This window comes from Zosterops lateralis (genome assembly GCF_965231275.1).
Source record: "Zosterops lateralis genome assembly, chromosome: W".
Taxonomy (NCBI): domain Eukaryota; kingdom Metazoa; phylum Chordata; class Aves; order Passeriformes; family Zosteropidae; genus Zosterops; species Zosterops lateralis.
Window position 1 is genome coordinate 15,315,030 of NC_139801.1, and position 22,303 is coordinate 15,337,332.

Here is a 22,303-nt window from a genome sequence, read left to right on the forward strand (position 1 = left end):
ATCATGTTTCATCTGACTTGTGATAGGCCCCTGGAGAATTTGTTCCATAACTTTCCCAGGAACAGAAGTAAGACTGATGGACCTATAACTTCCTGGATCCTCCTTTAAGCCCTTCTTGTAGATGGGGGTGACATTAGCCTTCTTCAGATTCCCCAGTCTTCACAACTTCTCAAAGATCATGGAGAGTGGCCTTGCAACAATGTCAGCCAGCTCTTAACACCCTCAGGTGGATATTGTCAGGGCCCATAAATTGTAGGGGTCAAGCTCCTGTAATAGTTCACATACCTACTCTTCCTTCACTGCTGGTGAGTCTGTGTTTGCATCCACCTGGATTCCTGTTCCCAGGTCCTGGGGCCCATCAGTGCTGGTAAAGACAGAGGTGAAGAAAGTGTTGAGAACCTTTGTCTTTTCAGTGTTGTTGGTGACTAATTAATCTCTCCTGTTTAACAATGGGCCAATATTTGCCTTCTGTTTCTGCTTGTTGCTTACATACCTGAAGAACCCTTCCTTGTAGCTTTTGATGTGTCTAGTCAATTTCAATTCAAGCTGAGCTTTTGCTTTTCTAACTGAATCTCTGCACACCCTGGTGATGCCCTTGTAGCTCTCAAGGTGTATTCATAGGCTTTTCCATCTCTGGTATGTTTCTCTTTTGGTTCTGAGCAGACTCTGAAGCTCCCAGTTGAGCCAAGGAGGTCTTTTGCTTCACCCACTTCCCTTACCTTTAAAGGGGATGAACTGTTTTTGTGCTTCCATGAAAGTTTTCTTGAAAAGCTCCCAGCACTTGCTAGGTCCTTTATCCTCCATGGAAGTTTCCCATGGAATCCCTCACAACTGAGCTCTAAGCAAGATGAAATTTGCTCTTCTGAAATCTAAAACCTTTTTCTTAGTACTAATCTTCAGTGTGCACAGCTGGGTCCCAAACACCGCAGTATTGTGATTACTGCAGCCAAGGCTATCACTAACCAAGTGTAAGGCCTCAAAAACTTGCTCAATGAGCTTATGTTTTTTTATGTACCCTGAGTTAGATGCATAGGAAAAATACTGACAGTATATTCTCAAGAGGTGAAAACAACAAAAAGACTTTACTGGCAACTTCAGAAAATCAGAGAACTTTGGCAAAAGTTTAGAGCAGCATTCAATCAATGTGAAACATTTCACAAAGCATTAACTTTGCCCATTCAACTTAGCAAACTCCAAGCCCATCCAATTTTAAGTTACTCAAAACTCTGAGAAGACGGAATTAAAAGGAGAAGAAAGAAAGAAAAGATATAGAACAGAATGAATACAGGTACCATTCCTGGTTCCAGCAGTGATATAAAATCCAAGGAAAGGTAGGGTCAAGACATGTGCTTGCCTCATGCTTTGGTTTAAGTACCCTTTGGCTTTCCTGGGCCCTTCCCCTAGGTGGGAATTCTGGTTATTTGGCCACTTAGGAGCTGGGTTAGGGGCTCCAGAGGTGGGGTGTAGAGCATTGCCTCCAGTGTGCCAGTGATTGGCAGCCACTCCAGGGCTGGGATACAGGTCCGGAGTGTGTGTGGGAGAATGTGCATATGTGCAGAGCAGGGCATTGCCTCACCAGAGCAAGGCCAGACCTTCCCTTTCCCCCCCACACGTGCATCCAAAATGTTTCAAGCCAGCAATCCTTCCAGTCTCTCATACCACCCCATGGCTCAAGACATTGACTGGGACCACAGTAATGGTACCTTTCCTCTCGTGGCAGCAGTGGGATCCTAATCTAGCAGACCGAGGAGAAAGGAAAGTATACAGGAAATCATATAACGGACAATTGCTATTTCAATAATCAAAAGCATAAGTCTAGTCAATATAAAAATTTCCTTCTATGCAAGTCATCGCTCCCAATCCCGTGAGTCTCTGAAATTGCAGGCAATTTTGTGTGGTGCAAACCGGCATCCAGGGGGAGAGTTCATTAAACCAATCTTTCGGCTGCAATGACCAAAGAATCCAGCAGATTGGTTGGTAATTTCCTTCATGTTTCTTGATACTGTATTCTTCTTTGGTGAGGTCTAGTATTTTATATATTCCTTGCTCATTAATAACATATCAAGCGTTAGACAATTTAATAAAGCCATTTTTGGTACTTGCTGGACTTGTAAGCGGAGCTCCAAAACAGCATGGTGTAAGGCCCTAAACAACTCGCTGGAAGGGTCTTACAGAGGTTCCTGTACTCTGGGTTAGACACATGGGAGAAATACCGACTAGATATTCTCAAGAGGTCAAAATTACTTTACTGGCAAAATATAGAAAATCAAGGAACTTTGTCAAAAGGTTTAGTACAACATCCAATCAAGATAAAACACTTCTCACAGCACTATTTTGGCCCATCTTCGTGCCCCCCCCCCCCTCCCTCCCCCCAGTGAGACTTACGGTCATTTGGCCACTCAGGAGCTGGGTTAGACAGAGTGGAGCACTGCCTCTGGTGTGCCCAATGATTGACAGACACTGTGGGTCTGGGATGCTCTAGGGCTGGGGGGTACGGGGCAGGACACTGTCTCACCAGAGCAAGGCCAGACCTGCCTTCTCCCACACACACAGGCATCCCAAAATGTCTCAGGACATCAATTTTTTCCAGTCTCTGACACGTGGCAAGTTCAAGTTAGGATTCTTTATTGCTTATTGATAGTGTTTTACTCCTTGTCAAAAAATACAAATTTGAAAGATATGCCAATTTTCCATAGTTAGGCTGCCTTGCCTTTTGGAGTCCATAATTTTACAGGTCCAGGTATTGTTCTAACCCAAACAGATATACATGTTCCAGATAAGTACCCTTATCCTTCCCACCAACCAGGTTTCAGGGCGATCCCTGGGACTCATACCCAGGGAAAGAGGAAAAAGTCAGTGTGCACCATGGGAAAATTACATTCAGTAAAAATTCTACCACATAATAGTCTGGATTGCTTCAGGAGTGGGGGTCAAAGATATAACAAAATTCAAGTCATTCCAATCTCCTCAGCATATAATTTCAGTCAGGGTCCTGGGTTTGGACCAAATACCTTTCCAGCTTTACCAAACCCTTCATTAGTTTTCCCACCCAGAATCTTGCTGCTTCTCTTTTGTCAGCTTAACCACTTATCCCTTCTTCATTTACAGCTGGAGAGAACTTTCCAGCTGTCATTTCGGCTCCTCCGTTAACCCCTTTTCTCCCTCCTTCCAGGGGTCACCGACAGTTTGACATCCCCTTCTTCTGCATAATCATGCTTTACATTACACATTGCTTACCGTTACTACATGCGCTTTCCTCGATATAGTAATTTTATGCTTTGCTCTGAGGAGATAGGAAGAGGTATACAAATTTGATTCCATAATCATATGAAAACCAAAGGTAAATTTAGAGAGGAATCTTCTCTATCCACTGTGGCAACCAGAGAGAAAACACATCTTAAAACATTGCTTGCTGCTAACTTTTATAAAACATGTACAAACATAAATATCTTTAAACTATCAAGATCAAAGCATGTAAACAATGCAGCAAAGAAGAGCAACTCTTCAGTCCTGTTGTCACTTCATCCTCTCATGGAACACCTCTACTCTTGGAATACCTGTAAGAGGACAGAAAAAGAAAACTCAATCCCACTTGGACCGGTCTTAAAAAGAAAGGACCATCCATCTGTTGCTATTTTGTGTTTTCTACCATAGGCACCTGTGGCCTTTAATCCGGAATGACTTTGTCAATTCTGTTCATTGTCTCTAGTGGCAAACAAGGCTCTATACTCACTACCACCAGAAGGTGGCAGTGTAGGAGCATTTTGCAAAGATTCATCGAGCATACAGGGAAACTGAATTTCCATTTATTTTCAGGGAGCCTTTTAGGATATTTGGATTTGCCACCCCCTCCCAGCTCACTTATTGAGGGCAACACTGAGAATTTGTTTTCTCGGTCTCGATCCTTAAAGTTTGCAATAAATAACAATAACATGGGAGAAGGCCAACGGGGTACCAGCTGTTTCTCATGCATTGGTTGGACCAGCTGCCTTCCACACTCTCCTGGTAATTTTAGCACATTCTGGAGTGGGGAAAGGGATGGGTCCTGCCCCCTCCAACAAGTCCAAATTTTCACGCAACAGATTGCTCCCTGGGCAAGAGACCAGGTCTCTTCACCATGTTTCTTCTCCTCCTCGGCAAGCTTTATTTCATTCACCCCCATTAATGAAATTCTCAAATCATTCTCTGTTTCATTTTCTTTTCTCTTCCCACATAACCAAATCTGGTGCAGAGTGAGACACATTACCGCGGGCTCCACCTTTGGGTAAACGAATTCCATCTTTTCAAGAGGGCAGAACTTGGGAGGAGGAGGGGGTTGGTTTTGCTGAGTCAAACCCCTCCTCCAGGGAGTGGAGGAAGGTGGCATTGTGTTCGGGGCGTCCCTCCTCCTCGAAGTAGAAAACCCCTGGTTCATTCTCCACACTTTCCCCAGCAGTGTTAATTTGCAAATCTAACGCTCTTTGTCTCTGGATGAGCTCAATTCGGAGGAGGTTTTTCAGGTTTGGGGCTAACTTCTGTGCATTCAATTCTCAATCTGCCCTGAGGTAGGCTATTGTTTCAGCCTCCTAGGCAATTTGTAACTCAGATTAGCTCTTTCTGTTGCTACGAGGCAACATATTTCTCTCTTTTTGCAGCTCTGAGTCTAGACTCCACCCATATGGATATCAAACCTTTTTCCTTACTACTTTTTTTTTGTCTTTTCTTTTGCCAAAATTCGAATTTTCTCAGCAACTTACTGCAGGTAGTGCCAGATTTCCTCAGCCCACATCTCCTGTTTGGGGCTGGACAAGCTTTATAAGCTTTTAGCTACTTCACCAGTGGAGAGCAGTTAAGGACAATTTTTACCCGTGTTTCCATGACTTTTCTGATGGAGAATATCGGTTTTGACCGAAAATTAATTTCTCCTTTATTCCGCGACTAGCGGTTATCTTCATATAAAATACCTCTTCATCACCTCAAGAGTACCCTGCTTCACTGCACCAATTAAAATGTAAGGCCCCAAAAACTCACTCAATGAGACTCTTAAAAGGGCTTTCAGGTTTTTTTTAATGTACTCTGAGTTAGATGCATGGGAGAAATGCCAACGAGATAATTTTTAGTAAATAGTTTAAACTCCAGTCATATTCTACAGTGGGTCTCTTGCTTTTATTTTTCAAGTCAGGTTAATTATGTTAGCATTATAGCATGATGCCTCAAGTAGGCCCTTGATGACAGGAATGGGAAGCAACTTTGTCGCTCTCCAGCAAGTATAAGTAAAGCTAGCAGTCATATTTTTTCATATCCCTCCACTTCAAAATAAGGAAGTTTTATCATGGTTCGTTTCTTTCTTTAAAAGTCAACAGATGCAAATGATTGAGGTGCTGTCTACAGGAATCAGTTTGAATAGCTTAAATTTTTCCCCCCCCCTCCCTAATACAATTTAATTGGTGTTAGCAGCAGGGAGAGTAGTGGTTCTGTTTTGTGGCATTAAATGTTGTCAGATAAGTATGTTCTAGTGCAGAAGATGATCAAGCTACCACCCACACACACACATTCTTACTGGTTGACAGCCAGATGAATTGTGCTGGCAGTGATAGGCTTAGACTTTGATATTAGCTTTTGGGTTTTTATTGTCTTGGATTTTTTTATTATCTTTAATGTTGTTTCTTTTTAAATGCTTGCAACTCAAGTGTACATAATCCAAAAGCATTTTGTTTGCGTGGTGTTGTAATTCCAATGTTTTCCCCCATGATATCTCTAAAGTATGCTAGTATTTAATATAATGAGGAATTTGATTGAAGTGTCAGCTTGGTTCCTTTGTAAAATTATTTTAGAAAACCAAATGTTTCTATGCTTTTGAATAGTCATAAAATAAATGTTTAACTTTAAATATTATTTTATTTGAATATGTTAAGTATAGTGTGAAATAGATGTACAGGTGGAATAATCCAGTGGCTCAAGAGTATGCTCAGGTCACTGATTATGTATGACTTTGTACAAGTCATAATTAGTGACAAATTCAGAGTTTTTCTGTGGGAATTTTACTGCTGTTATTTTAACAGTATAAGATGGTCTGCATGGATTTATATTATGTGTGACAACACACCTTTGGTTTTCGAGTTACTTTTAAAAACATTTTATTTAATCAAGTGTTTGGTTGTATTTTGTATATAAATGGTCCAAATCACAGCATTAAATGTAGCTTGCTAGCACTTCCTTATGAATACTTTTCCCACCTATTCTTTTAATGAAAAAAAAAATAAAAGTAGGGGAACAAAACAGAGTTTATATTTGCTTTGAAGAAATGCATGCTCAAAATAAAAAATTGGAGGGTGACACACTGCTGATCTAAAAAGACTTAAAACAATTAGGTGTATGTATATACACAAAAATACATTGTGTTTGTTAAAGTTAAGTAAGGATTTAGGTGGGTGAGAAATAGTCTTGTTTTACTCCTCCAAATTAATGATAGATGTTCTTCTTTCTCCTCTCTCCCTCCCTTGCCACTTCCTCATTCTGCCCCAGTGCCCAATGCTTCTTTTAAGGTTTAGTGAAAGGTATCTGATTAAACTGAATTCTCATTCCTGATTTATTTAATCCAGTGCATTCATTTGTATGCTATCCATGTGTCTGGGTTAAGCTAACAATTAATTTATAGGTGAAGCTAAAGGGTTTTTTATGTGACTTTTTAAAAAAATCCTATTTAATTAGCCATTGTGTAATATCCTGTTAACTTCTAATTGCAGCCAGTCAGATGATGATTCTGGGTCAGCATCAGCTTCTGGATCTGGTTCAAGCTCTGGAAGCAGTAGTGATGGAAGTAGCAGTCAATCAGGTAGCAGTGACTCTGAGTCTGGTTCAGAGTCTGACACATCTAGAGAGAAGAAACAAGTTCAAGCTAAACTACTACCAAAACTTGATGGATCTGAGGTAAAACAAAACAAATTGACCCTTTGTGGGGAAAAAAATACTCTGTGCAGAATAGTTGCAAACGTAGTTTTGATTTAAACAAACCAAACCTCCATAATTTTTACTTAGAATGTTAAGTTGTTTGGGTTAATGAATTCACACACATACTTAGCTCTCATAACAAACAGGGCTGCTAAGTTCTCATTTCGGTAAATACCTACAGTTAGATAATTACCTAAATTTTATAATGCAGAAGACGTATTAACATATTGTATATTTTTGAAGACAAAGCCACACATAATGTTCCTATTTCTAAATTTTTAAAAACTTATCTCTCTAATGCTGAGTTTCTTCATATCAATAAATGTACAACAATTTCAGGGTTAGGTACATCTTGTCTTCTGTATGGGGAAAAAGTCTGCCAAATTTAGAAAAAAAAAAAAGTGGTGTCTAGAAATCTCTTCAATGCAATGGATGAGTTACCTCAGTTCTCATCTGTTTCTCTATGTAATATGGTCTTAATTTGGATGATATGATATACATGAAGGGTAGTAAAATATTTCCTACTGTAAGATTCAGAGGCTGTTAAGAATGCTTTTTTTGTGTTTGTGTTTTGGGGGTTTTTTATTCATATTTATATTCATGGTTTTGATACTGTCTCTCACAGTATCCTTCTGGATAAAATGTCCAGCATACAGCTAGACAAGTCCATAAAATGATGGGTGAATAATTGGCTGATGGGTCGGACTCACAGCTGTAGTAAATGGAACTGGTGAACAGTCATTAGTAGGGTTCTTCAAGGCTCAATATTAGGGTCCTTTCTCTTCAATGTTTTTATAAATGATCTTGGCACAGGAATTGAATGTACATTAAGTAAGTTTGCCAACAATACTAAACCAGGAGGAGCTGTTGACTCCCTCAGGGGTAGAGAGGCCTTATAGAGAGATCTGGATAGACTAGAAAACTGGGCAGTCACCAGCTGTGTGAAATTTAATCAGACCAAATGCCAGATTCTGCACCTGGGGCAGATTAATCCTGGGTATAAGTGCAAATTAGGGAACAAGTAGCTGGAGAGCAGTGCTGTAGAAAGAGATCTGGGGATTTAGGTTGATGGCAAATTGAATATGAGTCAACAGTATGCCCTAGGAGCCAAAAGGGCCAACTGTGCCCTGGAGTGCATTGCTAGCCAGTCAAGAGAGGTGATTGTCCTGCCATGCACTGCACTGGTGTGGCCCCACCTTGAGCACTGTGTGCAGTTTTGGACACCTCAGTATATGAAGGACATCAAACTATTAGAGTTACAGAATATTCCAAGTTGGAAGAGACCCACAAGGATCATCGAGTCCAACTCTTAAGAGAATGGCCCATACAGGGATTGAACCTTGGGGTTATTAGCACCATGCTCTAACCAACTGAGTGTCCAAAGGATGATGAACAAGATGGTGAAAGGTCTTGAGGGCAAGACTTACAAGGAGTGGCTGAAGTCACTTGGCTTGTTCGGCTTGGAGAAGTGAAGGTTGAGGAGTGACCTCATGGCAGTCTACAACTTCCTCACAAGGGGACATGGAGGAGGTGCTGATGTCCTCTCTCTGGTGACCAGGTCAAGAAAATAGAATGAAGCTGCATCAGGGGAAGTTCAGATTGGACATTAGGAAAAAGTTCTTCACTGAGAGGATAATTGGTCATGGGAACAGGCTCTCCAGGGAAGTGGTCATTGCACCAAACCTGTCAGAGTTCAAGAAGTATCTGGATGACACTCTTATTCATATGATTTAGTTTTAGGTAGTCCTGCAAAGAGCAGGGAGTTAGACTCAATCTGTATGGGTCCCTTCCAGCTCAAGAAAACCTATGATTCTATGATTGCGTGTACTTCAGTATTGCCATATGAAGCAAAAATAGATCAGCAAAGTGGCCTGGAAGGACTTATCTAGATCAGTTTAAATTTTTACTTTAAAAAAAAAGAAAAAAAAAAAAAAAGAGGTAATAATAGAGGCCTGCACAACTGTTGTTATACTTAGTGTACAAATTGTGCCAACAATTCTTGTATAACATTCCTTTCTACAGAAGTCTCACTACTTTAAAATACTATCCTGTATTATTAATGCATGCAGTATTTTGTAGGGAGTTTTTTATTAATAAAGAAATTGAGATTCATCTTAGTAGGGATGCTGCTCAGCTTAAGAAAAGTAAGTATGTGGTAAACTTGAAAGTTTCAGTAGGTTTAAATGACTCTTGTATCTGAATTCCAATTCAGTTTTGGAAGTCCAGTCCAAGTATACTTGCTGTGCAGAGATCAGCAGTGCTCAAGAAACAACAACAGCAGAAGGCAGCCTCATCAGACAGTGGTTCAGAAGAGGTGAATAACATATAAGTTAGTAAATAAAATGTAAAAATGCATTTCTCATTACCCTATATGTTAGAATAAAATTATGTAGAGCCAAGTTCTGTTCTCTCTTTGTTTAAGTCTGGTTTTAGTCTATAAAAGTAATGTTCGAATAACTGACATTTATGAGGAACCACGGGGGGAATACTTAGTTGTGTGTTTTCAGGTGAGTTGTGTCAAAATGATGGCAGTTTAGATTGATATCTTTAGCTAGATAGTCTGTGATGTATGGACAAATTTTTCGAGTCACGTTGTATTAAATTTCATTGTATTTCTTCCTTCTGAGTTCCATAAAGACAGTTAAAAATACTAAAAAAAATTCCACTATTGTTCCTATATAAAGGTAGCTGCTGAAGTTTTCAAAAACACTATGGAGTAGAAAGCTAGATTTTTTGCAACTTTTGTAACACTTATAAAAGAATTCTGGTCTTTTAAGAACCATATTTCAATTTTAGAGATTTTTAAAACCTAAACCATAGACTCAACAAAAGTTGACTTTGTGCAGTATAAATATCTTTTAGGGGCACTAATGACTCTGAATTAGAATTTATTTGAAAGCAGACTTTCATATTTCCTTCATTATTAAAAAAAAAAAAAGCATTGTTATTGCAAATCATCATTACTCTGTGTGTCTCTTAGTCAGATCTAGCTGCTTATTAAAACTGAACACAGGAGTTAATTATATATAGTTGAAATATTAGTTTGTTGCTCTTGCTAAATAGTACTCTTTTCCTGAAGACTCTTTTTTCAGGGTAAAAATGATTTGAATTTAATCTCTATGAGATTGGTTTTAGGAAAATAATTTTAAAGTGTTCATTGATTTATTTATTATTTTTTGTTTAGGAGTGGAGAGACAAGAAACATACATGCTATTCTAACACTTTTCTTAGTGGTATTTAAATGTGAGAGTATATGAAAGGTGAGACAGCTGTCAAAGGGCAAGAGGTTTTATTAGGCTTTTGATAGAACCTTCATCTTGATTTATTAACTTGCAGCAGTCTAAACTGACTGTATGTAGGCACAATGACTATATTTTAAAACAGTTTTTTGTAGTGGTTTCTAGAGTTATGCTGACATGGTATGTTTTAGATGGAGAAATATGAAATCAGTAGCAATCCTGATCTTATTCGATATCAGTGGGTACACTGAGGGGGGTGAAGAGAATAAGACATGAAGAATAGGATTTCAGTTTGAAAGTGGGAGCTGAATTATCTTTTTAATACTAAAAATACTTCATTCTTTTTGTGGTAATGAATCGTATATATTCTTTTCTTCATCTGCAGGATTCATCGAACAGTGAGGATTCTGCAGATGACTCTTCCAGTGAAGCCAAGAAGAAAAAACATAGAGAGTAAGATTTTTTCATAAATAATATAATTTTTTCTTATGGTTACACAATGCTTATAATTAGCCAGTCTTAATTTCTCTGCACTTGAAATACAGTCTTGCGCTTCTCAATTTTGATTAATATTTTGAAATATTTTAAAATAAATACTCTGAAATCAATATATATAGATCTTTAAGGTCTTTTCCAGCATAAATTATTCTATAGTTCTATGATATCACTATTCATTTCTGAGCAAAAGAGACTGTATTGCCTACAGTGTTATTGAAAAACATTCATCACCACTTTTTATTTTTAAAATAGTCCTATTTGTGGCATGTTTTTGAGCTGAAGGTCCTCTCTGAAAATTATTGAAGAAATAGGAAATTACTTAATTAGGTTGTCTCAGATAAAATTTTAATTGGAATTCCGTAGTTAATGCCAAATTTTTATACACTTTAGAGGCAACCTTCCCCCTCCAATTATTACAGGTTTGACAGTAATAAAGCATCTTGGCTAGTCAATAAATCTAAGTTGAAATTGATCTGGTTTTAAGCTGTAAATGAAATAGTTTGTGAAAAAGGTTATACTTTCTCATTGGTAGTGACCTCTTGTGTGTAGGAGGGGTGTTTTTGGTTTTGTTTTGTTTGTAATTTTGTGGGGTTTGTTTGGTTTTTGTTGTGTTGTTTTCTATTTTTTTAATGAACAGTGTATAGAAATTGAATTGTTTTCTCATTCCTCTTCTCCAGTTAATTGAATCATCTCAGTATTCAGGGTTGTCAATATAATATCTTCAAGAAAGGAGGGGTGGGGCAAAAAGAGCCTGTTATGCAAAATAGTACTTCTCAAGTGAAGTGTCATTCTGTCTTTTGTTACTTAAGAATGTGATTAAACCTAATATCCTAATCTATTACCAGAAAGATAGTTTAGAAACTAGTAACCAAATAACTCCATATATCCAGTGCTTCAATTTTGATTTATACCTATTTTGAACAAGTGTTTGCAGCTGTTATCTGACATGCAGAGCTCATTTCTATATATAAACTTAGTACAGGATCCAAGCTTTACAGAGTGTGGTGTTCTATATGTTTTCTATATCTCCAAATAAATCCAAGTTGTGTATTTGCATAGGAGTGGGAGAGTTGGTTGGTTTCGGGTGGGGTTTTTTTTTTTTCTGTTTTTATTGGAGAGAGAGGTTGTTGTTTGGGTGTTTTTTAATTTACAGCTTACAAAAAAACCCCCAAACTTTTAAGGAGACAGATGATTCTGTAGTATTTCCAAGACACACAGATGTATTGACCACAATAAAAATGTAATTTGAGGACCACTGCATATTTAATTGAAGGAAATGTCAAAGCCCTGATTCTTAGGTTTACTCATCTGAAATGGAATGAAAAGGTCTTTGAGTAATATTTTATTTTTGAAGGACATTAGTACTATTTGATCATCTTTGTCAAAGACCCCCCTTAAGACTGATAATAGATAGTAGTATAAAGATTTAGCAACCTTTCAAAAATGCATGCCAGACTTTTCTTCCACCCCCACCCAAGCAATTAAGATTAAATTTCTCTGTATAGAGTTTGAGGTAAGATACTGTTGATCAGTGGATCAGTGGATCATCTTTCCTCTTGCAAAGTAGAATATCTCAGCTAAGCAAGAGAACAAAGATACAGCCACTGGGAGTCACAAGTGGCTTAATTATAATATCTTGCATGAGTGTTAAGCACTGAATTGGAAGCTCAATTGGGGCTTTTGGGAGCCAGTGCCTCTGATTGCCATGGTTGAAGTCTTTCTGTGTGTTTCTCAGTCTGATTCTGTATTATTTTTTGTTCCTGTGCTGAAATTCCTAATTATTCACGAGACACAGGGGATATAGCTATTAGAGAATTTTGGATTTTGCAAAATATAATGTTATGGTTTTTATGATGAGCATAGGTAAGTTCCAGTAAATATGTATCTTTCCAACTAAAGTTATTGAGGATGTCGGGTTTATTCATGTCAAAATAACTCAATTATTAAAGCTGTATTTTATACAGAAATCCATATTTTTGGTCTGATTTGTTCTTTACATCTGTCTCTTGATAACAGAATTCAATTCCCTTTGAACCCACTTGGTATTTTTACCTGTTATCCATCCATGATAATTTTCTGTCATTCCAGCTGAAATGACTATTATAACATTTTTATTTTTGTGAAGAATGTTGAAATTAAAGCAGCAAGCCTGTGGTGAATGCTTGATTTAAAAACAAAACAACCCCCCTGAAAACTAATGCAAGTTACTATTTTGTTTCTCAATATGTACAGTGAAGACTGGCAAATGTCTGGGTCAGGGTCAGTATCAGGAACTAGTTCTGATTCTGAATCAGAGGAAGATAGAGAGAAAAGCAGTTGTGAAGATAGTGAATCTGACTATGAGCCAGAAAACAAAGTCAAAAGCCGGAAACTTCCAAGCAGGTAAGAAGGTCTTGCATTTTATCTGCTATTTCTATTTTGTAATCAAGTACTGTACTACTATAGAGGCAAATGAAAACATTAATATTTATTACAAAACTTGAAGACTTTTTTAATCCGCAAAAGATGTTATCATACCAGTGGTTTGTGTTGAATACCTGTTTTCTGTCTGCTCCAACTGAAATTGGTGTAACTGAGCAGTCATGAAAAATATGTTTTCAGAAACAAATACAGAAGGCTTATAATTGTCCATGTTGAAACTCCACTATTGTGTTGTATCTTATTGCCTTCAAGAATTGAGCCAAAAAGTGGCAAAAAGATTGCAGGACAGAAAAAGAGGCAGATTGATTTGTCGGATGATGATGACTATGACAAGAGAGGATCTCGTCGCCAGGCAACAGTCAATGTTAGTTACAAAGAAGCTGAAGAAACCAAGACAGATTCTGACGACTTGTTGGAAGTTTGTGGAGAGGATGTCCCACAGCCTGAAGAAGATGAATTTGAAACTATAGAGAAGTTTATGGATAGTCGAATTGGCCGAAAAGGAGGTAATTTTGTTATCAGTGTCCTTAAGATGCTGCACTGCATTGTGGTGCAATGTCAACAGCAATTACTCTCAGCTGTAAGTAACCTGTGATGTTTTTGAGAAGTTTTAAAATACCAGAAAGTAATCTTATTTTGTTTTTCATATTCATAAGGATGTTTCTTTTGTAAGCCTTATAAAATAAAGCATAGAACAACTTAAGTAACTAGAGAAGTGGTCACAGGACCAAGCCTGACAGAGCTCAAGAAGTGTTTGGACAATACTCTCAGGCACATGGTGTGACTCTTGGGGATGGGCTAGGAGTTGGACTCGATGATCCTTGTGGGTCCCTTCCAACTCATCATATTCTGTGATTCCGTGAAAGAGAAGAAATGAAGTGGAATACCGCTCAAATGCATAGCATACTGTTACATCACTATTTGTACAGTTTACTGATATTTGATAGGTATAAACTCTATACAGGAGGGTAAAGAGAAAATGGAATGAATACGAGAGCTAACCAGTAGTCTGAATGATGTAGGATGATGTTAGGAAGGCTGAACCATTGAGATTGTAATTTCAGTTATTTATTTTCAAATAGTCCCAGTACAGTGCAATGGATGGTGGAATATAAAATTTCAGTGGTGTGCTTGCATGTGCATTTCTAGAACTAATTTTATAGATGATGGTAGGGGTTTCATATTTCCAGCAGCTGATGAGATGCAGTGTCCTGCTTGTGTGTTGCTTCTTTTTTTCACAGTGTATTCTTACTCTAGCCCCTTACTCTAATGCATAGTGTCACTGCTCTGTTAAAAGCTTTTTGGACTAGACTTCTTATATTTTACATGCCTTTTACTATCACAATGCTCTGTTTCTATATCTGTCCCCTGCATCTGGTTAGGCCCACTTCCTTATTTGGCTCTCCTCACAGAAACGAGCCTGTTTCTTGCTCCTAGCATGCTTCAGCTGTAATACTGACTGTATTTAATTAAAAATTACCCCACATAAGATTCTGAAGATGGAGGGGAGTAGTAAAACGAGTTTAGGGGAGAAATAGTTCAAGACCAGCCCATCCCAAAGAGCAGGAAGTCAGGCAAAATTGCCAGTAGGCCTGCATAGATAAGCAAGGAGCTCTTGGCAAAGCTCAAAACCAAAGAGGAGGTATAGGGAAGGTGAAATACAGAGACACTATCGAAGCATACAGAGACACAGTTAGGAAAGCCAAAGTCTGCTTGGAATTGAATCTGGCAAGGGTTGTCAAAGACAGCAACAAAGGCCTCTATAGGTGACAAAAGGAAGACTAAGGAAAATATAGGCATACTACTGAATCACAGGATAACACAGGACATGGAAAAGGCTGAGATGCTGAATGCTTTATTCATCTCAGTCTTTACTATCAAGACCAGTCTTCAGGAATCCCTGGTCCCGGATATCGGGAAATCTGGAGGAAGGAATATGTACCCTTGGTGGAAGATGATCAGGCCAGGGAATACTTAGGCAAACTGGACGTACATAAGTCCGTGGGCCCTGATGGAGTGCACCCATGAGTACTGAGGGAGCTGGCAGGTGTCACTGCAAGGCCACTCTCAATAATTTTTGATCATGGCAACTGGGAGAAGTGCCTGAGAACTGGAGGAAAGCAAATGTTGTAGAATCATAGAACGGTTTGGGTTGGAAAAGACCTTCAAAGTTCATCTACTCCAATCCCCCTGCAATGAGCAGGGACATCTTCAACTAGATCAGGTTGCTCAGAGCCCTGTTCAACCTGACCTTGAATGTTCCCAGGGATGGGGTATCCACCACCTCTTTGGGCAACCCATGCCAGTGTTTCACCACCCTTATCATAAAAAATTTCTTCCTTATATCTAGTCTAAATTTCCATTCTTTTAGTTTAAAACCATTATCCGTCATCTTATGGCAACAGGCCCTATGCAACTAAGCCCCACACAGCTGCTCACTCACTTTCCCCTGTGGGATGGGGGAGAGTATCAGAAAAATAAAAAAGGTGAGAAAATTCATGGGTTGAGATAAAGGCAGTTTAATAGGGAAAGCAAAAACTTGCACACATAAGCAAAGCAAAACAAGCAATTCATTCACTACTTTTCATTGGTAGGCAGGTGTTCAACCATAGCCAGGAAAGTAGGGGCCCATCATGCATAATGGTTACTTGGGAAGACAAACCACCTCTCCCAACTTCTTGTGCACCCACAGCCTACTCCCTGGTGGAGTGATGTGAGAAACAGCAAAGGCTTTGACTCTGTGTAAGCCCTGCTCAGCAATAACTAAAACATCCCTGATATATCAACACTGTTTCTATCACAAATTCAAAACATAGCCCCATACTGGCTACTATAAAGAAAATTATTTCTATCCCAGCCAAAGCAGAATGCCCTACTAAAAGGTTTGTCCCTATCTTTTTTAGAAGTCCCCTTTAAATATTGAAAGATCACAATAAGGTGGAGTCTTATCCATGCTGAACAACCCCAACTCTCTCAGCCTGTCATTATAGGAGAGGTGCTCCAGCACTCTGATCATTTTCATGACCTTCTTCTGGACATGCTCCAACAGGTCCATGTATTTCTTGTTCTGAGGACTCCAGAACTGGATGCAGTACTCCAGGTGGGATATCACCAGCGGGGAGTAGAGGGGAAGTATCACTTCCCTCAACCTGTTGGCCACACTTCTTTCGATGCAGCCCAGGATACGGTTGGCTTTTTGGGTTCTGATAGCACATTGCTGGTTCATGTCCAGCCTTTTATCTACCAGTACTCCCAAGTCCTTCTCCACAGGGCTGCTCTCAATCCCTTCATCCCCCAGCCTTTATTGATACCAGGGATTGCCTCAGCCCAGGTGCCAGACCTCGCACTTGGCCTTGTTGAACCTCATGAGGTTCCCATGGGCCCACTTCTTAAGTTTGTCCAGGTCCCTCTGGATGGCATCTCATCCTTCAGGTGTGTCAACAGCACCACTCAGCTTGGTGTTGTCTGCAAACTTGCTGAGGGTGCACTCAATCACTTAATCTATGTCATTGGTGAAGATATTAAATAACACTGGTCTCAATATGGACCCGAGGGACACCACTCATCACTGATCTCCATCCAGACATGGAGTCAATTCCTTATGCATGAAATAGTCCACAATTTAGAGAGAAGGATGTTGCAGGGGACCATATCAAAGGCTGTACAGAAGTCCAGATAAATGACATCTGTAGCCCTTCCCTTGTCCCCTGATGGAGTCACTCCATCATAGAAAGCCACTAGATTGGTCAGGCAGGACTTGCCTTTTGTGAAGCCGTGCTGGCTGTCCCAGATCACATCCCTGTCCTCCATGTGCCTTAGCACAGCTTCTAGGAGGATGTTCCATGGTCTTCCTGGGCACAGAGGTGAGGCTGACAGGTCAGTAGTTTCCAGGGTCCTCCTTTCTACCCTTTTTAAAGATGAGTGCAATGTTTTCCTTTTTCCAGTTACCTGGGACTTCACCCGACTTCCATGATTTTTTGAATATCATGGAGAGTGGCTTGGCAACTACATCAGCCAATTCCCTCAGGACTCTAGGGTACATCTCATCAGGTCCCAAAGACTTATTTATGTTCAGATTCCTCAGGTGGTCTCAAACCTGATCTTCCTTTACAATAGGAGAGACTTTGCCACATCAGTTCCTGCCTTGACTGGGGAAAAAAACCTCATCCTTCTACTCATCTGTTGTTACCAGTTTGCATGTTGGAGTTGTCCAGAGAGGTGGTGGAGATTCCCTCCTTGGAGATATTCAGAAGCTATCTGGACATGGCCTTGGGCAATTGGTTCTAATTGACCTTGTTTGAGCATAGAGGTTGGACCAATGACCTCCAGAAGTCCCATCCAACCTCAACCATTCTTTGATTCTGTAAATTTTATTTATGGCATCCATAGTAATAATTGAATAGTAGGCTATTGAAGTCTCAAGGCTGATTAAGCACAATTCCCAATACCTGTTATATTCTCAGAGATGAGAAGGACATAGCAAAGATGACAGCAAACATTGTTAGTGGAGCATTCTCTCAGGATCATTAGAAAGACTAGGAATACTAAGAAAATTCTCATGAGAAGAGATACTATAGGTTAGATGCAGTGTTTTTTGGTTGATTTCTTTGAATCTTGTTGGTATACTTGTGCATGTGTTAATATAGCTACATCATAATTCTTCAAATAAGAAGACTGACATAAACATTGTACATATAATTAATCAAGTTGCATCTTCATATAAGAGCATCACAAATTGCTTTCTGCAGTGTGTTTTTTGACTGGTTAATTTATGGCAGTGCATTGAGCCTTATGGTGTGGTTTCTTTATTAGCCACTGGTGCTGCAACCACCATCTATGCAGTTGAGGCAGATGGTGACCCAAATACCGGGTTTGAAAAGTCAAAGGAGCAAGGAGAAATACAGTATCTTATTAAATGGAAAGGCTGGTCACACATCCATAATACATGGGAAACTGAGGAAACACTGAAGCAACAAAATGTTAAAGGAATGAAGAAACTGGATAACTACAAGAAAAAGGATCAGGAAACAAAACGCTGGTGAGTATTTTTATAACAATTTCCATATTGCATATTTTTATAACAATATAGATGTTTTTAAGTGCCTGTACAACAGGAAGACAAAAGCTCTAAAGTTGAGGCTTTCCTAACACCTTATGATCCTGTAAGATTCTGAGCACACCAACTTTACTTGAGCAAGTGACAGTACTCACACATCTTGTAAAATCAGGGCTTTAAGGAAGCAGCTTCTGCACCTAGTTTTTAATATGTTTGTTATAATGAAGTTTTAACAAAATGGGTGGTGGGTTTTCTGGTTTTGTTTTAAATCTTAACTTTTACTAATTTTGTCATTGATTGTATTTTGATCAGAGTTCTTTGGGAATTGCTGCAGAGATTTAAAAAATCAGAAATGGCTAAAGCACTCAAAACATTACAGCATTTAGTTTTCTTGGCTCAAACTTCTGTCAAAGCCTCAGAACCAAGAAATTTAAAAATTCCTTACATTTTAGTGCTATGTTATTTTATTCTGGTTTATTAGTATGTTTAATATAATCTATGAACAGTGGTGGAATTTTTAGTGACTCATAGATTCTTATAGTGAGCCATCTGTGCTGTTTTGTGAAAATGCTGTATGAAGTACACTAACTATTGAGAACAGATATTGTAAATTATCTGCATGACTAGTATAAGATGTAGCTGATAGTAATTTCTTTTTATAAGCTTCCTCAGTCATCAGTGACAACGTACCTAGGCCAGATGCAACACTTAGAGCAGGAATTCTGGAGTCGTAGCTTCTCCAAAGAAGTTCTCTAAGCAGCATTCCTATGGTGCTTACATTCAGAGCTTTAAAATTGCCAGATTTTCTTAGTTTTAGAACTGCATAATGTAGTAAGTGCTGCAAATGACTTCCCATTTCAGGCTGAAAAATGCTTCTCCAGAAGATGTGGAATATTATAACTGCCAGCAGGAACTTACAGATGATCTACATAAACAGTATCAAATAGTGGAGAGGATAATTGGTATGTGACAAACTACCAGATAGAAAACAGTGTTGAGAATATTACAAGTTTATTGCTTGCATGTTGAATTTATAGTTAAGAAATTTAGGTTATTAATATCCCTAGAATCTTAAGGCAAAACCAAATCTTTGATGAAGAGAAATGTTATCATACTGTCTTTGCTGTGAAACTAGTTCATGTTGTCTTATCACCTAAAATGAGTGCTTTCTTAAAATACAGAAAGAAAATACTGATCTAGTATCTCTGATGCATTTCTGCAGCTCATTCAAATCAGAAATCAGCAGCTGGTTATCCAGATTATTATTGCAAATGGCAAGGTCTGCCTTACTCAGAATGTAGCTGGGAAGATGGTGCTCTCATTGCCAAAAAATTTCAGACATGTATTGATGAGTATTTTAGCAGAAACCAATCCAAGACTACTCCATTTAAGGACTGCAAGGTGAGTATGTAATTTCAATGGATTTATACAGTTGCAATATTTTTTTTTAAAAGCTGATTTATTTTATGCATTCAAAAATGCATATTATAAAATATTTTTGAATGCCGTCCAGAACGGTAATAGTGATAGCTATATTTATATATGTAGGAAGTATTACTATTAAGAATAGACTTTGGTGTCCCTGCCCATGGCAGTGGGGTTAGAACTAGATATTCTTTAAGGTCCCTTCCAACCCAACCCATTCTATGATTATTTTCTCCTACTTATTTTATTGCCATTCAAAGATGGAATTGTTTATTACTTTAATTTGTTTTTAAAGTAACCTTTGTGAATGAGTTCTTGTCACTTCTGTTGTGGAATTTAGATCAGCAAACTAATTTTAGCTTGCAAATGGGTAGATATTGTTATATGGCCTAGATGTTTGTCATTAATAAAGACTATACTTGGTGACCAAACAGAATCCTACTGCTACTTTGTTTCTATAAGAAGATATTTTGGTAACTTCACTTAGTAGTAGGACTGATGCTCAATTTGCTTTTGACAGATTCTAAAACAGAGGCCAAGGTTTGTTGCGCTAAAGAAGCAACCATCTTATATTGGAGGACATGAAGGTTTAGAGTTAAGAGATTATCAGTTAAATGGATTGAACTGGCTTGCCCACTCATGGTGCAAGTAAGTAGTCTTCAATTAGTCTTGCTGGTTTTAACTTGAAAGCATTTATAAATTTTGTTTGCTTGTTTGTTTGTTTGTTTGTTTGTTTGTTTTTAGAGGGAATAGTTGTATTCTTGCAGATGAAATGGGTCTGGGTAAAACAATACAAACAATTTCTTTTCTGAACTACCTGTTTCACGAACATCAACTGTATGGGCCTTTCTTGCTAGTCGTGCCACTTTCTACCTTGACATCTTGGCAAAGAGAGATTCAAACTTGGGCTCCTCAGATGAATGCTGTGGTTTACTTAGGAGATATAACTAGCAGAAATATGGTAAGTATTTCTTTGTATGATTGGAAATATTAGTGGTAAATAAGATTCGCTTCATGTTCCTGTCTTATGGTAATCTCCAATATTTTGATTCAGAATGAGCAAATAATTATTTGAAACATTGCATGTGGTTAAAATGCAAATTAAAAGCATAAATTTTGATCTGATATGAATGAATGTGAATTTTTTTATTCTTGGTTAATAATAAAAAGGATTAAAAATGCAACCTTGCATTTGAAAATAAATTATCTTTTGTCATGTGATTATTTAGATGCATAAAAGATATATTTAAGCCAAACAGACATAATCTTAATTTGTTTCCTGAAAGGAAGAATATAAGGAACCTTATCCAATAAAGTTTAAAAGCAAACAAAAAAAAACCCCAAACAAAAACCCCAAAACACAGAAAGAAATCATCAAGAAAACCCAACTGAGCAAAAGCTAACAAACACCCTCCTACTACTGTTTAATAACTTTAAGAAAAGAAGCTTCATATGTTATATTTCTTGTTCATGATCTTATTCTTGTATGTCGCTTAACGTCTATTGCTATAGTACCTGAAGTCATCCTGTTCAATAAGACCATTTTTCTCTAGCTCATAGTTTGATTGATTCTTCTTGTAGATAAGAACTCATGAATGGATGCATCCACAGACCAAGCGATTGAAATTTAATATACTTCTAACAACTTATGAAATTTTGCTGAAGGATAAGGTAATGACACTTCTTCAGGGAGATACAAATAATTTGTACAATGTAAAATTCCCTTGGAGTTGGCACATATTTGGGTTCTGGGCTGTTAAATGGATGGGGGAATATGACAGCTTTACTCTTGGAAGTATGAAGCTTGTTTTCTTTAAGCACTTTTAGATTTTATGTATGTGTGGTTAGACTTTCTGCCCCCTCACTTAACTCACATATCAAGTGGCTAAAACTTATTTTTCTTCAGTTTGCTTGTGCTTCACATTGTTACCAAAAATCCATAAAAATAAAACTCCTTAACACCAATGTAGCATGAAGAAGCAGACATTCTTTATTTGGCTGAATGTATGAGGGGATATGTTCTCTGAAATGCATGCTAAGTACAGGAAACTTCCTGTTTATATGCTGTATTTTGCATACATATTCATAGGTTTCCCCAGAAGAAACATACATATGATAATCATTTCCCCAAAGTCATTAACCTATGTTCCCTCCCCTTTATGCATGTGTTCTATTCTGGGGCTCTCTGTCATACCTGATCACCTGGTGAACTAGTAAAAGTTGGCAAAACTGGGTTGGTTGCTTTCCAGCTCTTCTTCCCACAGAATAAGCAGTGTGGTTCCATAGGCCAGTGTTTTTTGAAGAATAAGCATTGTATTAACCCACTAGCTGCAAACAATTCTTCATCTGGCAACAACATTGCTGTAGTAATTTCTTTGCATCTCAAAATCTACTTTCCTGTTAGACAGTCATCCAGGAACTGAAAAAAACAAACCAGTCCATAGCTCCAAACACCTGTGATTGAAAATTCTGAAATCTCATGTTTTTTCTTTGTATTTGTGTGTGCAGTATTACATATATTTATATTACTACTCTCTTCATGATGGTAGCATATAAAGTTATTGTTTATTCTAACAGCATATGATAATTATAATAAGAAAGTTTTGCTTGCTGACTTTCTATTTCATTTGTTTGTACATGCTGAAAAGAAGAGAGTCAATACTGGATTTTTATCGGGGGTTTTTTGTCAATTGAAAATGTATAGATCAGCTTTTTGTCTTCTTCCTCCCCCTAA

The 22,303-nt window shown here is 38.2% G+C and overlaps 1 protein-coding gene across 9 annotated transcripts in view; it reads left to right on the forward strand.

The window, feature by feature from the left end:
- Positions 1-22,303, forward strand: part of LOC310922222 (chromodomain-helicase-DNA-binding protein 1-like) — a 117,886-nt gene that overhangs the window by 53,015 nt on the left and 42,568 nt on the right. For 8 of the 9 annotated variants that reach the window (XM_083882653.1, XM_083882652.1, XM_083882656.1 and 5 more), the window contains exons 3-13: positions 6,726-6,909; positions 9,143-9,244; positions 10,555-10,622; positions 12,900-13,049; positions 13,341-13,594; positions 17,901-18,126; positions 19,006-19,106; positions 19,367-19,545; positions 20,090-20,217; positions 20,314-20,530; positions 21,151-21,240. In XM_083882653.1, the coding sequence (XP_083738779.1) occupies positions 6,726-6,909; positions 9,143-9,244; positions 10,555-10,622; positions 12,900-13,049; positions 13,341-13,594; positions 17,901-18,126; positions 19,006-19,106; positions 19,367-19,545; positions 20,090-20,217; positions 20,314-20,530; positions 21,151-21,240 (1,699 nt within the window). The remainder of the gene's footprint in view (positions 1-6,725; positions 6,910-9,142; positions 9,245-10,554; positions 10,623-12,899; positions 13,050-13,340; positions 13,595-17,900; positions 18,127-19,005; positions 19,107-19,366; positions 19,546-20,089; positions 20,218-20,313; positions 20,531-21,150; positions 21,241-22,303) is intronic. The other variant, XM_083882657.1, reaches the window with a different exon arrangement.